The sequence below is a fragment of the Triticum urartu genome, chromosome 2A (assembly GCF_056163025.1).
Source record: "Triticum urartu cultivar PI428250 chromosome 2A, HENAU_Tu73, whole genome shotgun sequence".
Classification (NCBI taxonomy): Eukaryota; Viridiplantae; Streptophyta; class Magnoliopsida; order Poales; family Poaceae; genus Triticum; species Triticum urartu.
The window spans coordinates 17,860,416-17,877,904 of record NC_141874.1 but is presented as its reverse complement, the minus strand read 5'-3'; the positions used below and the strand labels follow the sequence as shown (position 1 = coordinate 17,877,904).

Genomic DNA, 17,489 nt, shown 5'->3' with positions numbered 1-17,489 from the left:
AACCGGCCCAAATTTGGGCCGGCCGACCGGCATGTATCATTGCCCGTGCGCCGCGGCCACGCACCGGCTCAGCCATTGGTGCGCCGCCGCCTCTCGTCGTCCCGTCTCTGTCACTGACATGCAGGCCCTATGCTTTTTGCTAGTTTCCTAAACTGAAATAGAAAAATAAAGATTTTACAGGATGATGTTTATGAGAACTAAGAAAAGTGGCTATCCAAAAATTTCTCATAAAAATGTTTTTTAGGGGAATTCTTGGAGTTGCTCTGAAGCATGCTGATTCCCATGTACCTGATTCTGTTGCATTTCTGGGGCATGACCTGATTCTGTACATTTTAACCGCTGCGATGCTGAAGCTTGACCAGGCTACCGAAGTCCACGCCCTGCACAGCATTTATCACTTGCCACTACTACCATCGTCCCACGCCAGCCAGACTGTGTTCTCTATCCAAAGTACTTACGTTTTGCTCAACTACACTGGCACTACGGCTAATCTTATTGTCACAGACGTGCGGTAATGCTACTACTAGTACTCCCATGGTTGTTTAGCAAAATGTATATCCACGTTAACGTCAGGAACAGTTCCTCGACCCAAACACATTATCATGACCAAGAGATTTGTTTTACACTTGTATCATGAGTTCATGACCAAGGAGTACTTATTAGTACTCCCTCCATTCTAAAATATAGTGCGCCCGCGTTTTCAAGGTCAAACTTTGACCGTAAATTTAACGAACGAGACCAACTGCGGCGGAAGAAAAAGTTACATAATTAAAAACATCTTTCGAATATGAATTCATTGATATAACTTTTGCTCCCGCCGTAATCGGTCTTGATAGTTAAATTTACGGTCAAAGTTAAAGCACAGGGATAGAGGAAGCACTACATTATGGAATGGAGGGAGTACTATGTATAGTAGCGTTGTCCGGTAAGGTGGGTTGGGATCCTCTGCTGTACCGTTCGGTGACCAGACACCTCGATACCTATACAAACTGTACATGAAGAGAGAGTTGACGGACGAGCTATCACGTAAGGGGTTGGGACCCTTTGCCACCTAACCGGATCTCTCGTCAACCCAGCGACGCGTCGCCGCCCTCCTCGGCGTCAGCATCAGCTTAGCTCCTATAAGCGCAAAGAGCGGCCGCCGAAAAACCCATCAACGAAATTCGGAGCCCGCCGCCGGCTGCCGCTCCGCCCCTTTCGCTCGAGCGCTTCCACTCCGCCGCGGGGGCGGCCGAAGGAAGGCGGCCGGGCTCAAGTGGTGGACCAAGATGGAGGCGGCAGGGGATGGCTCCATGGGCATGTTCCGAGCAACGCCGGATGCCGCCGCCGGCATCGGCAGGTAACAAATGGGTCAATCCCCACCACGCCCCTCTCTGCTTCCGCGTTCCCGGCGCGTTTTATCTCAACGCCCCCTCCCCCCGCGCCTCGCCGGCGGCGCCTAGCCTAGAGTAGAATCGAGCCCAACCGCGGCGGAGTCGAGGGAACGCCCAAACCGGTCGAGGTTCTAGGTCGCCGCCCGCTCCCGCCTCCGCCCCTTTGCCGCACCTCTCCGGGTCGCTGTTGGCTGCGCCGAGCAACTAGGCCACCTCTCCGCTCGTGCCCGGCCGCCGGCCTGCCTCCCCCCTCTCGCCGCGCGTGCTCGCCTCGCCCTGCCGCCGGCCTATCGCGGCGAGGATTAGTAGGTGCGGGAGGATTAGCCGGCGGGCGAAATGACTACCCCCACACACACCAACCAGTACTACAATTATGCTAATTTTTTACAATCAGTACTAGAATTATGCAATTTGAGTCATCTCAAATGGTTCTTAACAATGCGACCCATTGAACAGATCTGCTGAGGTTGCTGCTCTCCTGAACAAGATGGTGGATGGTCTGGGAGCAACGGTTCTGCACATCTCCGGGACCGAATTCACAGTCCATCCATCAACTCACCTTTTGATACAAGCCCTGCAGAATTACTCTCGAAGCACATATTTGGTGGAGCCAGTGCATCACACCACTGACCCTTGCTCTCACATGGTCGATTGCTGGGCAGCCAAGCTCGAGGAAGATGCAGAGATGATACGCCAAGGCGAAAAGGGTGTGAAATACATATTCCTTATGAATAACACATGTCTTGTTTTGCAAATGATGGGGCATCCAGGGGCAGCATCTTTCGCCGGTGCTCAAGAATTGGCGAGTAGGCTGACATCAATGGTGGAGCTGTACAAGAAGTGCTACTTGGACGAGTGTTGGGCTCCTCTGCATCGCTTAAACTTGGACATGTTTGCTGCTGAATTTCGTGCCACCTGTGACTGCCAGTCGACATGGAAGGTCGGAGCTGAGCTCAGGTACAACCTGCGGCAGGAGATTGTGGATTTCGTTGTTCCGCCGTATGAGGCATCCTTGTCTGACCGAAGCGCATGTTCAGGGCCGTCCTTTTCGTTGAAACGAATGGTGTTTGGAGGGAAGAAACAAAAGAGGTATGATACTGGTGCCCAACTGGAAGGGAAGATAAGAGGATTGTTTGAGGGATGAGCAATCTCCTCTCCTCTCCTGTCATCATCTTGATTGTTGCACCCATGCCTGTATATCTTTCTCTCTTTGGAAAGGGTTCGTTCTGTAATGCAATGCGTTACATAGATGCCATTGTCATGATAGTTTTAGTCTTTTAGAGACTAGACTAGAGTTGTGCTTGCCAAGCCGTTTTTGTTGGAAACCTTCATATGTGTATGTTTGACATGCATGTATGGCTCATCGGTGGCAAGTTGGAACATAAATGAAATTGATCACACACACTCTTCTCAATGTACTGTATGATTTTCTTTCCTGTGCTTTTTCTCTCCTCCGAGTTGCTCTGCAGATATTGTTTCTTTCTTGACCACCATTTGTCCTAGGTGTCGAACCAACCATTTTTATCAGTACTTTGTCCAATTAGTTTCTGGAGCGGAAACGGAGGTCTCGCTCGCTGCTATTTTAATGATGAGAAGAATCAAATAGTAAATCAACTTGTCCTAGGCTAGCGCAACTCTGTCCGGCGGTCCGGTTTCCTTCTGGACTGGGCCGGGTCAGATGGAAGATTTGATCTGTACTACAGCAGACAAAGACATTCTTACATCTGACACATTCATTTTTTCTTTTGATACGTCGACACATTCATCATTATTCTAGTAAGACAGAACAACTGTACTAGGACTGGATGTAGGTAGTACGGGGACGATCCACCGTTCGAGGAGATAAACATCAGGCAGTAGTACGAACACTACTGGTATCGTCGAATAAACAAGAGAAGAAGGCGGTCGTTGGGCAACGGGATGGTTGTGCCCGAAATGGTTAATGGGTCACATGGAGACCACGGTCAGGTCCGCCATTTCCACCGCGCGACTGTTGGAAATATGAGCAAGTTACTACGAGATTTAATCTGAATAATTAGAAGATAAATCATGACTACAATAGCAGAAATTAAACTAATCATGCGAACTAGCATAGCAGATGAACAGATCACATCTAGGGCATATACTAGAAACATAAATTTTACCATGATCTCGAACAGGAAGGATAGAATCACATACGGTGCAGCAGGAGCAGCACCGCCGGCGTTGACGTTGTTGCCCATGTCGTCGAGGATGAGATTGCCGAGGTCAGGGAACAAGGTGTCGTTCGCAAAGTCGTCGCTGCCAGCAGTCGCGCAAGTGCGCTCCCCAAAAACCTGATCGCCCCTCTCCCGTACAGGATCACGAGAGGCGGGGTTCCGGATGCCTGCTGTCCCTTCTCCCGGTGCACGCCGAAAGGAGGGATGGAGAAGACTTGCTTGGCGGCGCAATGATCTGGAACGATGGTGAGAAACCATACGAAGCGGCGGCGGCTAGGGTAGACGTCTGCCTGACTATATAGTACGGGCCAGGTAGGTCGTGGAAGTAAACCCCACGTCCGAGTCGTCACGATCCAAAAGAATTGGAAACGGTTCAGTAATTAACGCGTCCGTTAATGACTCATTAATTTTTGCCGAGCAGCAAAAGTATAGACAACGTGAATAGCTCTGTCCTCGGCTCGCCTCAATCCCGCAACCCGCGGCGCGTCGTGACGAGGTGAGGCGAGGAGGAGGAGCATGCGTGTAGGTCTCCTCTTCTCATGCTCATACAAGTGGTAGAAGAGCTCACCTTATAAAGAGGTGCAACTCTCTCTCAACTTCCGGGGTGGGACTAAACTTTAGCCTCACTCACTCCACTCACATGTGTGCATGAATGGGCCAAGAGAATTTCAGAATTTTAGTTGGGCTTTGGGCCAAAGGCCTACTAGCAAAATTCCAACAATCCCCCACAAAGTCTCATTGGCACATCTCATCATTTAGTTCCAAAACATTGTTTATATACCGGTGCTTAGTGGAGACTGTGAAGTTGAACTTCCACTTAGAGATTTATGCTACACTAGATCACAACTTGAATAGTGGACTATGCCTTGAACTACAAGTTTTCTGCGAGACTAGTTTCACACAAATTCTTGACCGATACTGGGTTGCCGCAAGGCTTCCCCGCGGGTGGAGCGTATACGTCATACTCCAGGGACTTTTCATGAATTTATTAGAGAACACCCAATTCTCACATACTGCGACGTTAACAGTCAAATTCATATAGGTGTGTTCCTCAGAAGATGTTCTGCAGAACAACATCTCTACTTACCCGAATAAGCCACTTGGAACACATTAAGATAAATATCAACCTGCCATGCAGATCAGGAGAGTATTGCATCTTCATGGAGTGGGATAGGTAATATAGGGATACTCTCCTCCCAGCTGACCAACAGCTTGTCTCCCACTTCTACTTCACGGGATGTCCGATCACATAGAGTGGGTTACCACTATGGACAACTCATGCGGTGGGTCTCAGACCCATCTCTATCGATGCATTATCTATCACACTACGTGATAGACCCTTTGTGAAGGGATCAGCCAAAATTTTCGACGTTTGGATATAATCCAACGTAATAACTCCAGAGTTCCTCAATTTTCTGACAGATTTCAGTCTCCTCTTCACATGCCTTGAGGACTTCATATTATCCTTTGAATTGTTTATTTTGACGATCACAGTTTGATTATCACAGTTCATCAGGATAGGGGGTATTGGTTTTTCAACCATAGGTAAGTCCATCAAGAGTTCACGAAGCCACTCTGCTTCAACAGTGGCAGTGTCTAATGCTGTGAGTTCTGCTTCCATAGTTGACCTCGTTAAGATGGTCTGCTTGCAAGACTTCCAGGAAACAGCGCCACTACCAAGTGTGAAAACATAACCACTTGTGGCCTTAATCTCATCAGCATCAGATATCCAGTTTGAGTCACTATAACCCTCCAGTACCCTTGGATACCCGGTGTAGTGAATCCCATAGCTTGCGATGCCTTTCAAATAGCGCATAACTCTCTCAAGCGCATGCCAATGATCATCTCCCGGTTTTGACACAAACCGACTCAGCTTGCTCACTGCAAAAGAGATGTCAGGCCTCGTGGCACTCGCCAAATACATAAGCGAGCCAATAATCTAAGAATACCTCAGTTGATCTCTAGCAATCCGTCGGTTCTTTCGAAGCAACACACTAGCATCATATGGAGTTTGAGAAGGCGTGAAGTCGCTATACCCAAAACGACTCAAGACCTTTTCCACATAGTGAGACTGAAGCAGTGTGATCCCACCATTCTCATCTCTCAACAGCTTGATGTTTAAGATAACATCAGCTACTCCTAGATCCTTCATCTCAAAACAGCGAGATAAGAAATCCTTAACCTCCTTGATTAAATCAAGTTTGGTTCCAAAGATCAGTATATCATCGACATACAGACAAAGAATAACTCCTTCGCCCCCACCATAGCGATAGTACACGCACTTGTCACCATCGTTTACTACAAAGTCGGCAGCAGTTAATGTTCTTTCGAACTTCTCATGCCACTCCTTAGGAGCTTGTTTAAGGCCATATAAAGACTTTAGTAACTTGCACACCTTTCCTTCCTGACCAGGTACTACAAAACCATCTGGCTGATCCATGTAAATTTCCTCCTTCAACTCTCCATTGAGGAAAGTTGTCTTACCGTCCATTTGATGAACGAGAAGACCATGTGAGGCAGCCAGTGATAGTAGCACCCGAATTGTGGTCAGTCTAGCCACGGGTGAGTAAGTGTCAAAGAAGTCTTCACCTTCTTTCCGGGTATAACCCTTGGCCACAAGCCGTGCCTTGTACTTTTCAATCGTACCATCAAGTCTAAGCTTCTTCTTGAACACCCACTTACATCCTACAGGATTGCACCCATAAGGACGGTCAGTGATCTCCCAGGTACCGTTAGCTAAGATGGAATCCATCTCGCTACGTACAGTTTCCTTCCAGTAGTCAGCATCAGGAGACGCATAGGCTTCTGAAATAGTCCTGGGTGTGTCATCCACGAGGTACACAATGAAATCATCACCAAAGGACTTTGCAGTCCTCTGTCTCTTACTCCTCACAGGAGTTCCATTGTCACCCTCAACAGGATTCTCAACGTGTTCCATCACAATGGTGGGTTCAGGAATTACAGTGAATTCCTCACTAGATGGAGTAGGTATCTCCTGATTTGATGAACTCGACATATCCTTCATAGGAAATATGTCCTCAAAGAAAGTTGCATCATTTGACTCCATAATCGTACCAACATGCATGTCGGATACCTCAGATTTTATTATCAAAAATCTATAGCCGATGCTATGAAAAGCATAGCCCAGAAGAACACAATCCACGGTTTTTGGTCCAAGCTTGCGCTTCTTGGGAATTGGTATATTGACTTTCGCCAAACAACCCCAAGTACAAGGTAAGAGAGTTTCGATCTTTTCCTTTCCCATTCCTCAAACGGAGTCATGGTCCTATGCTTTGTGGGAACTCGGTTTAGGACATGACACGCAGTCATTAGCGCCTCCCCCCACCATTCCTTGGAAAGACCCGATGTGTCTAACATGGTGTTAACCATATCAGTTAGAGTTCGGTTCTTTCTTTCGGCTACCCCATTTGACTGAGGTGAGTAGGGAGGCGTCCTCTCATGGATTATACCATGTTCTGCACAAAACAGATCAAATTCATTGGAAAAATACTCTCCACCACGATCGGACCTAAGCCGTTTAATTTTTCGATCAAGTTGGTTCTCTGCCTCAGCTTTATAGTTTTTGAAGAAAGTTAAAGCCTCATCTTTTGATTTCAGGAGATACACATAACAATATCTAGTGGAGTCATTAATCAACGTCATGAAATATCTCTTTCCACCTTTTGTCAACACGCCATTCATCTCACAAAGATTAGAATGTATAAGCTCTAGTGGCGCCAAGTCTCTTGCCTCTGCATTCTTATGGGACTTGCGAGGTTGCTTACCTTGCACACATACTTGGCACTTGGAGCCTTTGACAGTAGAGATTTTCACAATTAAATTCATATTGGCTAGCCGCGCCATGCAACCAAAGTTAATGTGACAAAGTCGTGAATGCCAAATATCAGACTCATTGTTGTGGCAAACATTATTGATAACTTTAGTGCAAATATCTGACAAAGACAGGCGGAACAAGCCTCCGCTCTCATAGCCGTTTCCAACAAATTGTCCATACTTAGAAATTACAACTTTATTGGATTCAAAAACCAACTTAAAACCATCTCGACATAAACAGGAACCGCTAACGAGATTTTTATTTATGGACGGCACATGATGAACGTTCTTCAGACACACAGTCTTCCCCGAAGTAAACTTCAGATCGACCGTACCAACACCTCGAACGATGGCATGTGACCCGTTCCCCATCAGCACGGGTGAAGTCCCTGTTGCCTGGTAAGAAGAAAACATGGAGGCGTCAGCACAAACATGTACATTGGCACCGGTGTCAATTAACCAATCAAGGGATTGAAATACTGAAAGGATGGTAGGAAAAATACCGTACCCTGATTCCTTCATATCAATATCACCGATGACAACATTAGCGGACTTGCCACTCTTCTCATGTTCGCGCTCCTCAAAGAGGTTAGGACACTTCGGAGCCCAGTGATTAGGATCACCGCAGACATTGCAAAGTCCCTTCCCCTTCTTATGAAATTCTTCTTGAAGTTGGTAGCATGTGATGGCTTGTTCTTTGTATCAAACTTGCCTTTACCCTGAGTTTTGTTCTTATTGTTTTTGAACTTGTTGGGCTGGGAGTTCTTCTTCTATACCATGTGGGCACTAGAACCTCCCTCAGCAACTCGAGCACGTGTGTCCTTTGCTCTCGCCTTCTCTTCAACATCAAGAGTACCAATGAGATCCGCAACGGAAAACTCATGTCTCTTGTGTTTCAGGGAAGTAGCAAAATTGTTCCACGAAGGTGGAAGCTTGGCAATGATGCCTCCGGCAACACACACTTGAAGTACTCAAGTTCTTTTGTGAGCGACTGTATCTCATGAGCCTGCTGTACAACAGGGCGCTCATCAGTCATCTTGTAGTCATAGAATTGCTCCATGACGTACAACTCGTTGCCGGCGTCCGAGGCACCAAACTTGGCCTCGAGCGCAGCCCACATGTCCTTGACGTTGTCAAACTACATATATGAATCCACAATGGAGTCATCAAGAACACTCAGAAGAGCGCCTTTAAAGAGGGTATCGATTTTCACGAAAGCTTCCAGTTGTGCTGGATTAAGATCGCCCTCAGGCTTGCCCTTGGTGGCGTCATAGCAGCCCATGGTTTGAAACCAACCAGTAGACTGCTCTCGTGCGCCACCTCTTATATTGTGCCCCCTTAAAGGCAGGCGGCTTCAGATGCGCAGCAAAACCACTCGGAGTAAATTGCCTATAGTCAGGTTTTTGGATTGTTGGAAATATGAGCAAGTTACTAAGAGATTTAATCCGAATAATTAGAAGATAAATCATGTCTACAGTAGCAGAGATTAAACTAATCATGCGAACTAGCATAGCAGATGAACAGATCACATCTACGGCACATACTAGAAACATGAATTCTACCACGATCTCGAACAGGAAGGATAGAATCACATACGATGCAGCGGGAGCAGCACCGCCGGCGTTGACGTTGTCGCCCATGTCGTCGAGGATGAGATTGCCGAGGTCGGGGAAGAAGTCGTCGTTCACGAAGTCGTCCCTGCCAGCAGTCGCGCGAGTGCGCTCCCCAAAAACCTGATCGCCCCTCTCCCGTACAGGATCACGAGAGCGCGGGGTTCCGGAGGCCTGCTGTCCCTTCTCCCGGTGCACGCCGAAAGGAGGGATGGAGAAGACTTGCTTGGCTTCGCAATGATTTGGAACGGTGGTGAGAAACCATACGAAGCGGCGGCGGCTAGGGTAGACGTCTGCCTGACTATATAGTGCGGGCCGGGTAGGTCGTGGGAGTAAACCCCACGTCCGAGTCGTCACGATCCAAAAGAATTGGAAACGGTTCAGTAATTAACGCATCCGTTAATTATTAATTAATGACTCATTAATTTTTCCCGAGCAGCAAAAATATAGACAACGTGCATAGCTCTGTCCTCGGCTCGGCTCAATTCCGCAACCCGTGGCGTGTCGTGGCGAGGCGTGGCATGGCGAGGCGAGCGAGGAGGAGGAGCGCGCGTGTAGGTCTCCTCTTCTCATGCTCATACAAGTGGTAGAAGAGCTCACCTTATAAAGAGGTGCAACTCTCTCTAAACTTTAGCCTCACTCACTCCACTCACATGTGTGCATGAATGGGCCAAGAGAATTTCAGAATTTTAGTTGGGCTTTGGGCCAAAGGCCTACTAGCAAAATTCCAAGAGCGACCCTAAACGGACGTCCGGTTTGGCCGGATTTTGTCTCTTTGGGCGCGGATGGGTTCGTCCATGTCCGCGTTTGTCCGATGGGTCGTGAGTTCGCCCAACGCGCGGCCGCACCCCAAAACCTGTCCGGGGTGAACGTGAATAAAAAATTAAAAACTTAAATGAAATGACTAAAAAAGTAAATAAACGCAGTTAAAAGAACATAAAACTTATATAGGGTACGGCCACAAAACGGCCCAGTTTCTCAGGCCCAATTTCATAATTAACATAAAACCAAAATAAAAAAACGCCTCCCGCGCGCTTCTACCGCGCCCGTCGATGCTGTGTCCGTCGCCGACGCCGTCTTCACTGGCTGTTGGTGTCGTCGTCGTCGCTGACAAGGTCGACATAGTCCGGCGGCGTCCACAGGCGGGCCGGTGGTCCGTGGTGCACGAGGGCGGCGGGCTGGAAGGTGGGCGGTGCCTGCACCACCTCCTCCTGAGGCGAGGCCTCCCGCTCCGGTGACCGCGGTGGCGTGGGGCACCAGTTCACGGCCCCCAGGGCGGCCGCCATCTGCTCAGCGGAGCACGACCAGCTCCACCCTTGGCCCACCAGGTCAGGGTGGAACGCGGCCACCGGCGGCTCCTCCACGACCTGCTCCTTCGGCACCATCTCCTACTCGGGGATGGCGACGTCGTCGGCCGCGGAGAGGACCATCATCTCCTCGAGGTCCGCCCATTGGCGCTCGTCATGCGTGTGCTTGGAGTCCTCCAGCACACATGCCATGAGCCGGACCTCCTCCTCCGCCGTCATGTGAGAAGGTGGGGGTGGCGATGGAGATGGCGACGGCGACGGCGTGGGCGTCAGGCCGCACACCCACGTATGCCCGCGTGCCTGGGGAGCCGCTCGGGGCTCACGTGGCCACCGCGGCCCCGTCGACGTGCCGGCGAAGAACGACGCCCGTCGCACATCGTGCTCATCGCGGAGCCAAGTGTCCCACAATGGCGAGTCAGGGGCGTACCTCTCATCGTAGTAGAGGTCGTCCGGGAGGAGGACGCGGCGGCGCTCGATCTCCTGGCGGCGCGCACGGCCTCTCTGCGGGACGGGCGGGATCAGCACACGGTCGGCCGACAGGTGCCAGTTATTGGGGAGGTGGACGTCGCTCCAGGGCAGCGGCGTCCTCGTCTCCCAATACTAGCGGCAGACGACCGCCTCAATGTAGTGCCCGTCACGCTCACCGGCGGTCGTGGGCGCGATGGAGAACGCGGGCCACGCGAGGTCCCGACGTGGTGGCTATGGCGACACGGGCGTCTCCTTCTTCATCGAGCCACGGCGGCGTCCCGACGAGGAACCAGCCTCGCGGTCGTGCTTGCCTTTGCGGCCGTAGTTCCAGAGGCCCATGGCTGCGGGCGGCCGGCCGGCGAGTTCTTGGCTAGGGTTTGGGTTCATCGCTGTCGGGTTTCGAGGAGGCCGCGGGGTGGCGTGGGGCAGTGTGGACGACGACCCGTCCATGCTTCCCACTTTAAAGAAGGACGACGACCTTTGGATGTGCGGATGACAGGTGGGGCCGCCCGCTATGCGCATTGATGTGGGCGGGTGGGAGGTAGGTTTGTTTGGTGTCCGTCGCGACCCAAACCCGGCGCAAGTTTGCGCTCGAAATGGGTCGGCCCGGACACAAAACAGACAAGATGGGTCTGGGCCGTCGCGTGCTGGGCCGCCTTGTTTGTCCGTTTTACCCCAAACGGACGGGGCCAGACAGGATAGGGTCGCGCGGTGGAGTTGGCCTTAGGCATCTCCTACGTGGACCCATAAATCTACCGCAATTGTTTAGATCGGGTTGTACGGACTAAGAGCAACTCCAACAGGTCGACACAAACAGACGGTGTTTTTGTCCGCTTTTGTCCGTTTGAGTCAGCCGTCCGCCCACCGTCCGCCCTCTTTTAGATGTGGGTCGGCAGTGCGCCCAACGGGCCGACCCATTTCATGACCGCGCGCGCTTTAGATCATGCCAGCGGCCATGCCGTCGCTCTGGTTTTGGTGCTCCAGCGTGCGGGAAAGGTTCGCGCGTGCGGGGGAAAAGCGGCCTAGCGCGCGCTGGTTTTGGCGCTCCAGCGCGTGGGAAAGGTTCGCGCGCGCGCCGTGGCCGGCGCTCGTTATAAGAAGGCGCTCCCTCCACACTATGTCCGCCGCCCACTCGTCTCACCCCCTCTCACTAGCCTTGCCGCCTCTGCGCCACCATGTCGATGCGCCGCCTGGGCGCTTTGGATTTTCGCAGAGTTCGCGAGCGTCGCTCCGGCGCCTTCTCCTTCGAGATCTGGTTTCGTGAGAAACGCCTCATCCTCGGCACCTTAGACACCGCAGAGGAGGCGGCCCGCACGCACGACGTGGCGGCGTGGCGCCTCCTGAGGCCTCGTCGGGATATGAATTTTCCCGACGTGTCGAGCCAGCGGGCGCAGGATCTTGCGCCTCTCCCGTGGCTTTTCACCGACAAGGATCGTCGTGTCCACCGAAGGCGGCAGCGTCGCCTCACCATTGCTGAGATGGACGTGGAAGCCATGGTGGTGTGGCGCGAACGCTCCCCGCAGGACATCGTCGACGAGCGCCAATTCTACAAGCAAAGGAGGACGGAGAGGGACGCGAGGAGGACGGAGCAAGCCACCTATTGGGAGGACAAGCGTTCGCGGAAGCAGGCCGTTCAATTGAAACTGAAGCTACGAGAAACGTCGGGTTGGGACTTTGAAGACGAGCAGCATGCTGACGCCTAAATTCAGACGTCGGAGGAGGACATTATCGAGTCGGAGTCGGAAAGCGACGAGTAGTTGGTCTTTTCTTTTATCTGTGTACGCTAGAACTATCTTTTTATCGGAAAAAATGGCCGGCGGCGTCGGCGACGAAGCAGGCGGGCGAGGGTGTGCAGTTTGATGTGGAGAGGCCAATGTGCCACCGATCAGCGGGCCCGGTGAGGAAAGAGGGCGAGCGCGCGCGTCCGTCTTGTGTCCACGCCGACGCAAATCCGGCTTAAAAATGGGCAGAAAATGGGTCGGCAGGCGGACGAAAGCGGACGCACGTCCGTTTGGTTCAGCGCGTTGGGCCGACTTTTCTGTCCGCGCCGACCCAAACGGACGGCCGTGGACGAAATGGGTCGCACCATTGGAGTTGCTCTAAGGAATCCATTTAACGTGATCCAATATCAGATCAGACGTGATTTCTTTTGCAAACCAGAGACAAAAAATAGAGAAGGTTTGCAGGAGTCCGGACCGATCCGAAACCCTCTTCCGACCGCCCTATCAAAAACACATCCCTTTTCTCGTCCAACGCCACCTGCCCGCATTCTTGCTGCTATAGAGCGGCCTCTCCCCATTGAAGACCGGATGCAACCTCTCACTGGCGTTGGCATTAAAGCGGCTCGCCAGCCGCGCGTCATCGATATCTACGTCTGTTCAATACTGGAGACGCGTGACTCGATGAGACGAGACGGATATCTACCACGCCTGTTCAATGCCGGTGTTCGTCGGTATGTTGGCATTGACCAGACTCGCCAACCGAGAAACCCACTCCGACATCGCGCATTAACGAACCCGAATGCCTTGCATCACCGAAAACCGCTATATAAAGGCGGCTACACCCGGCTAAACTCCACACCACCACACAAGACCCTTCCCACCCTCCTCCCTTGCACTGCATCTACCATGACTGCTGGCGGTGAAGCTCTATGAGATAGGCTTTCAACGGAGATGAAGTATGCCATGGCCGCCCTTACCACCGCCTGGCAGAGCCGCTATGCAAGGTGGACCGAGGTCAGCTTGCCGGCCAGCTCGCCCGATGTCTCCGACAATGAGGACGATACCACAATGAAGACGCGCTCCGACGGCGCCGCCCTGCCTCTGCGTCTCTTGTGCACGCCGGCTTCACCATGTAGCAGGCCCAGGCGCACTACGACGTCGCCATGGCGGAGGTGCTGCCTGCGCCGAAGCCTTTGACGACATTCCGATAGACGCGGGAGGAACAATGGTACAGCCTGCTCCTCCTGTAGTAGCACCGGCTGGCGGAGGGCCAGATCTACGGCGAGCGGGCGAGCGAGGATGCCATGACGGCCTTGGCCGCGGTGGACCACAACTTCGTCATGGAGCAACGTGCCATCTACGATGTCGTCCGCGCTCAAGCCACCGCGGTGGCACAACTCTAGGCGAACGCGGACGAGAACAATGCTAGTTGCGCCTCCTATGTTTTACTATTCCTCGCCGAAGACCGCACCTTCACTTCATCGGGCTTATCGCCGGTACATATGGAGACGGCGGATGGAGGACGAGACATGCTTGGATGCCGGGCGCCGTCGCAGTAGGATAGATCTAGGGCTAGGTCTTTTCTTTTGTTTTGGATGTTTGAAATGTAATGAAATTCGTCGTGTTTGTATGAAATTTGGCTTGTTTAATCAAATTTCGTCCGGTTGACTTGAGTTGCTATGAAAACGTATACAACTAGTGTTGGATGGCTGCCTTTAATATTCATGTTTCCGGACAGGTTTTTCTTGTTCATGAACGGATACGAGTGAAAATTTACAGATTGCGGTTGAAGATGCTTTTATATTTGAACAAAGAAAGGGAGGCAGCTGCAGGCGCGGGTAGTTTGGTATAAACAAATTGACTCATTCACCGGCATCACGCGGTGGGTCGTCACTAGCCGTCTTGACCGCGGTCCTCGGGGACGCCGCCTCACCCCTTCCCTGGGCCCCGGCATGCTCAGTAGCCCGCTTGCAACGCTCCTGTGATTCTATTTATGTGCTGCGCTCGGAGCTGCCGTGGCCATTTGGCTCTGCAAATGTCCGATGCCACCTGCTCCTAAGAACAACTCTAAAGGACTGATCCATTTCGTCCGCCTGCGCCCGTTTGGATCGGCGCGGACAAAAGTGGTGGCCCAGCACGCCGACTCAAACTCAAATTACGTCCATTTCAAGTCCGCGTCGACGCATTTGCGGCCCAAATTTGCGTCCCAAATGCGTCAGCACGGACGCCGAACAGACGCAACGCACGCCTTCTCGTTGTCCGCCGCGTCCCCACCTGGCGGCCACCCAACTACCCGCTGCCCACGCGGTCAGCTTAATTTATGACCATGGGCCCACACGTCAGCGACGGCGGTCGTCCTTTTTTAAGTCGGCCGTGCGGTGGGGCCGTACTCATCCACTTCTAGTCGTCTCCGTCCCCATCTGCCAAACCCTGCTCCCCTCCCCCGGCGGTGACAACCCTAGCCACCACCAACATGGGCTTGTTCTCTGGCATCGGCAGCGGCGGGAAGGGCAAGGCCCCCGCCCTCCCCGCGCCGCTGCACGCTCCCCGGCAGAGGCAGCGCATCAATGTGCCGGTGCACCAGGCGGAGTGGCACTGGTAGCACCGCGTGCCTCTGCCGTACCCCGACGCCACGCTGCCGCATGACTGGCATTTGGATCCGGAGAGGATCCTAGTGCCGGCTGCGCCGCGGTCGGTGAGGGCCCATGCAGAGGAGGTGCGGCGCCGGCGGGCGGTGCATATGTCAGAGCAGCGCGCTGACCCGAAATATGCCTTCGACTCGCCGAACTAGGCTCGTTGGTTTGCCTTCGAGCACGAGGAGGCGAGGCGACGCGGCGTCCGCGGCGTCGACCGTAGCCTGCCGTAGCCCCAGCTCGTCGTCCGCGACGAGGACCAGGAGGCCGAGGCTGCCTACCAGGCCTCCATTAAGGAGAGCGAGGAGGAGGAGCGGTGGAGGGATGCGAAGGAGGCGGCATTCCAAGCTGCCATGGCGGAGGCCATGGCCCTCTCCGCAGCGGGCGACTGTGTCATGTCGCCAGTGACCCCGCCGTCTCCGCCCAAAGCCAAGCCGGAGGAGCCAGCCCCCCTCGAGCGCTACTCGTGGATCTGAGTAGTGCGCGAGTGGGTCAGCTCTCCGCCGATCTGGCTCGGGGTGACGGAGGAACAGGAGAAGGCCTACCTCAACCACTGGCGCAGTGTTCGGCTGGTCGAGGAGCGCCGGGAGGGCGAGCACCTCCAGCTGCTCGAGCGCGTGGCCGAGGAGGAGGCGCGCCAGGCCCAGGCAGCGGCGGCATAGCCCGACATCGCCGCCCTCTGGAACGCGGCGTTCCCCTGGGCCGACCCTACGCCGACGCTGATCGACCTCACCGGCCCCGACACAGACGCCGACGAGGACGAGGACGAGGACGAGGACGCCTAGGGCAGCGCGCTGTCGTCTAGTTTTTAGTTTTTTATGTTTAATTAATGTAATGTGGACTATCGCCAGCCTTCGTGGCTGACTTTTATGTTAATTAAATGATTGTTTTATTTTTTTAATGCTCAAACATTTTTCTATTTTACGCGCCGATAAAAATGGGTCGGGCCAGCGTTGGGTGCTCGCGCCGACCCAAACGCGGTAGTGGGCGTTTGTGTCCGCCGGGCCGACCCAAACGGACAAAAGCGTCATCCGTTTGGGTCGCCCCGTTGGAGTTGCTCTAAGAGCATCTCTAGTAGACGGTTCATATGTAAAAATAACTAACTTTTGGAGCTTCGAGAGCAAAAGGCGTTGCTCCAACAGACGGTCCATATATAAAAAAAATTGGACTACCGCCTTCCGAAGATGTAAAATTAAAAACTTCGTGATGCAAATTTACATCACGAGATACAACTGATGTAAAACCGCGACCGCCCGCCAAACGACCAACCGCCAGTTCATTCCCCTTCCTGAGCTGGCGGCCTGACTGAGCCGGATCCTGATGGGTCAGTCGCCGTTGTCGCTCCCGGCTGCTGTGGTGTTGAGATCCGGCACCGTGCCTGCCATGAAGATGGCGGCTCGGCTTGGTGGCTCATAGGGGTCCGGAATACTGTCGCCATCAGAGCAACCCCCAAGCCCGGCATTCTGAAGCTGGTAGAATGACTCCGTCTCTCCGGTCAAAGAGTTGCCATCCGAGTAAACTAGAGTATCTCCACCAGATACGGAGTTTTCTACGAGTTCCGCGCTTTGCATGAAACCAACGAAGACATGCCTCCGGCCGGGTTGGTTCCGGGCGGTTGTGCGCGCCGAACTAGCTCGAAGAGGTCGGTGCAGATGTCTGGCTTGGGTTCAAATCCTTCGATTTTGCCGATGAAGACATGGATGCCGCCGAAGGGAACCCGGTACGCGTACTCGATTGAGTCGACCTCAGGGCCCCAGCCGGCGTCGTCGATGTAGAGCTTGTTGCGGCGACTCTTGGTCATCTTGCCAACGGCATATCCCTCGATCCCTAGGAAAGAGCCCTTCAAGAACTCGAAACCACCATGCGCTGGCCCCACAGTGGGTGCCAACTGTCATGGTTTTGTCACGGCAGATGTCCTCGTGAAAGGACTTAGTGGTGAGGCCATCGCAACTAGTGATTAGCTTGTCGGGGTTGAGTGGGTCGAGAGACACAAGTTACCCAGGTTCGGCCCCTCATGGAGGAGGTAAAAGCCTACTCCTGATTTTCTGCTTATTGCTTGAGTATCGATTATATGGGAGCGGATTCACTTGACCTAGTTATCGATTGATTGTAACGGAGCAGATTCTCTTGACCTAGCTATAGATTGATTGTAACCTGTCTATTCTATCTGGGGACTCGCCTTTATATACAGGTCGAGGCCACTGATTTACAAGAGCCCAGGTCGGATTAGGATCCGTGACCGATCCTAAATCTAAGTCGCCTTGCCTTCTAGGACAAGTCATTATAGGGAGGCCTACACCTCCAGGTCGCATGTCGTCTTCTGGCCTTGGGCCTTAAGCGGGCCC

General features: G+C 52.8%; 2 protein-coding genes across 4 annotated transcripts; both read left to right on the top strand.

Annotated features, from left to right (window-relative positions):
- The first annotated feature begins 1,046 nt into the window (after positions 1-1,046).
- Positions 1,047-2,777, top strand: LOC125534757 (uncharacterized). Of its 3 annotated transcripts, XM_048697875.2 has the most exons (3): positions 1,047-1,339; positions 1,830-2,330; positions 2,411-2,777. In XM_048697875.2, the coding sequence occupies exons 1-3, from the start codon at positions 1,269-1,271 to the stop codon at positions 2,466-2,468; spliced, it is 630 nt and encodes a 209-aa protein (XP_048553832.2). In that variant the 5' UTR covers positions 1,047-1,268; the 3' UTR covers positions 2,469-2,777. The 3 variants fall into 3 exon arrangements, with proteins under 3 accessions (XP_048553832.2, XP_087398898.1, XP_087398899.1); XM_087542772.1 differs by having other exon boundaries at positions 1,830-2,777; XM_087542773.1 differs by lacking the exon at positions 1,047-1,339 and adding an exon at positions 1,371-1,735 and having other exon boundaries at positions 1,830-2,777.
- A 9,188-nt stretch (positions 2,778-11,965) lies between these two features.
- On the top strand, positions 11,966-12,493 carry LOC147982977 (uncharacterized). Its single transcript, XM_087540608.1, has one exon. It carries the CDS (start codon positions 11,966-11,968, stop codon positions 12,491-12,493), a length of 528 nt encoding a protein of 175 aa, XP_087396734.1.
- Positions 12,494-17,489: the final 4,996 nt, after the last annotated feature.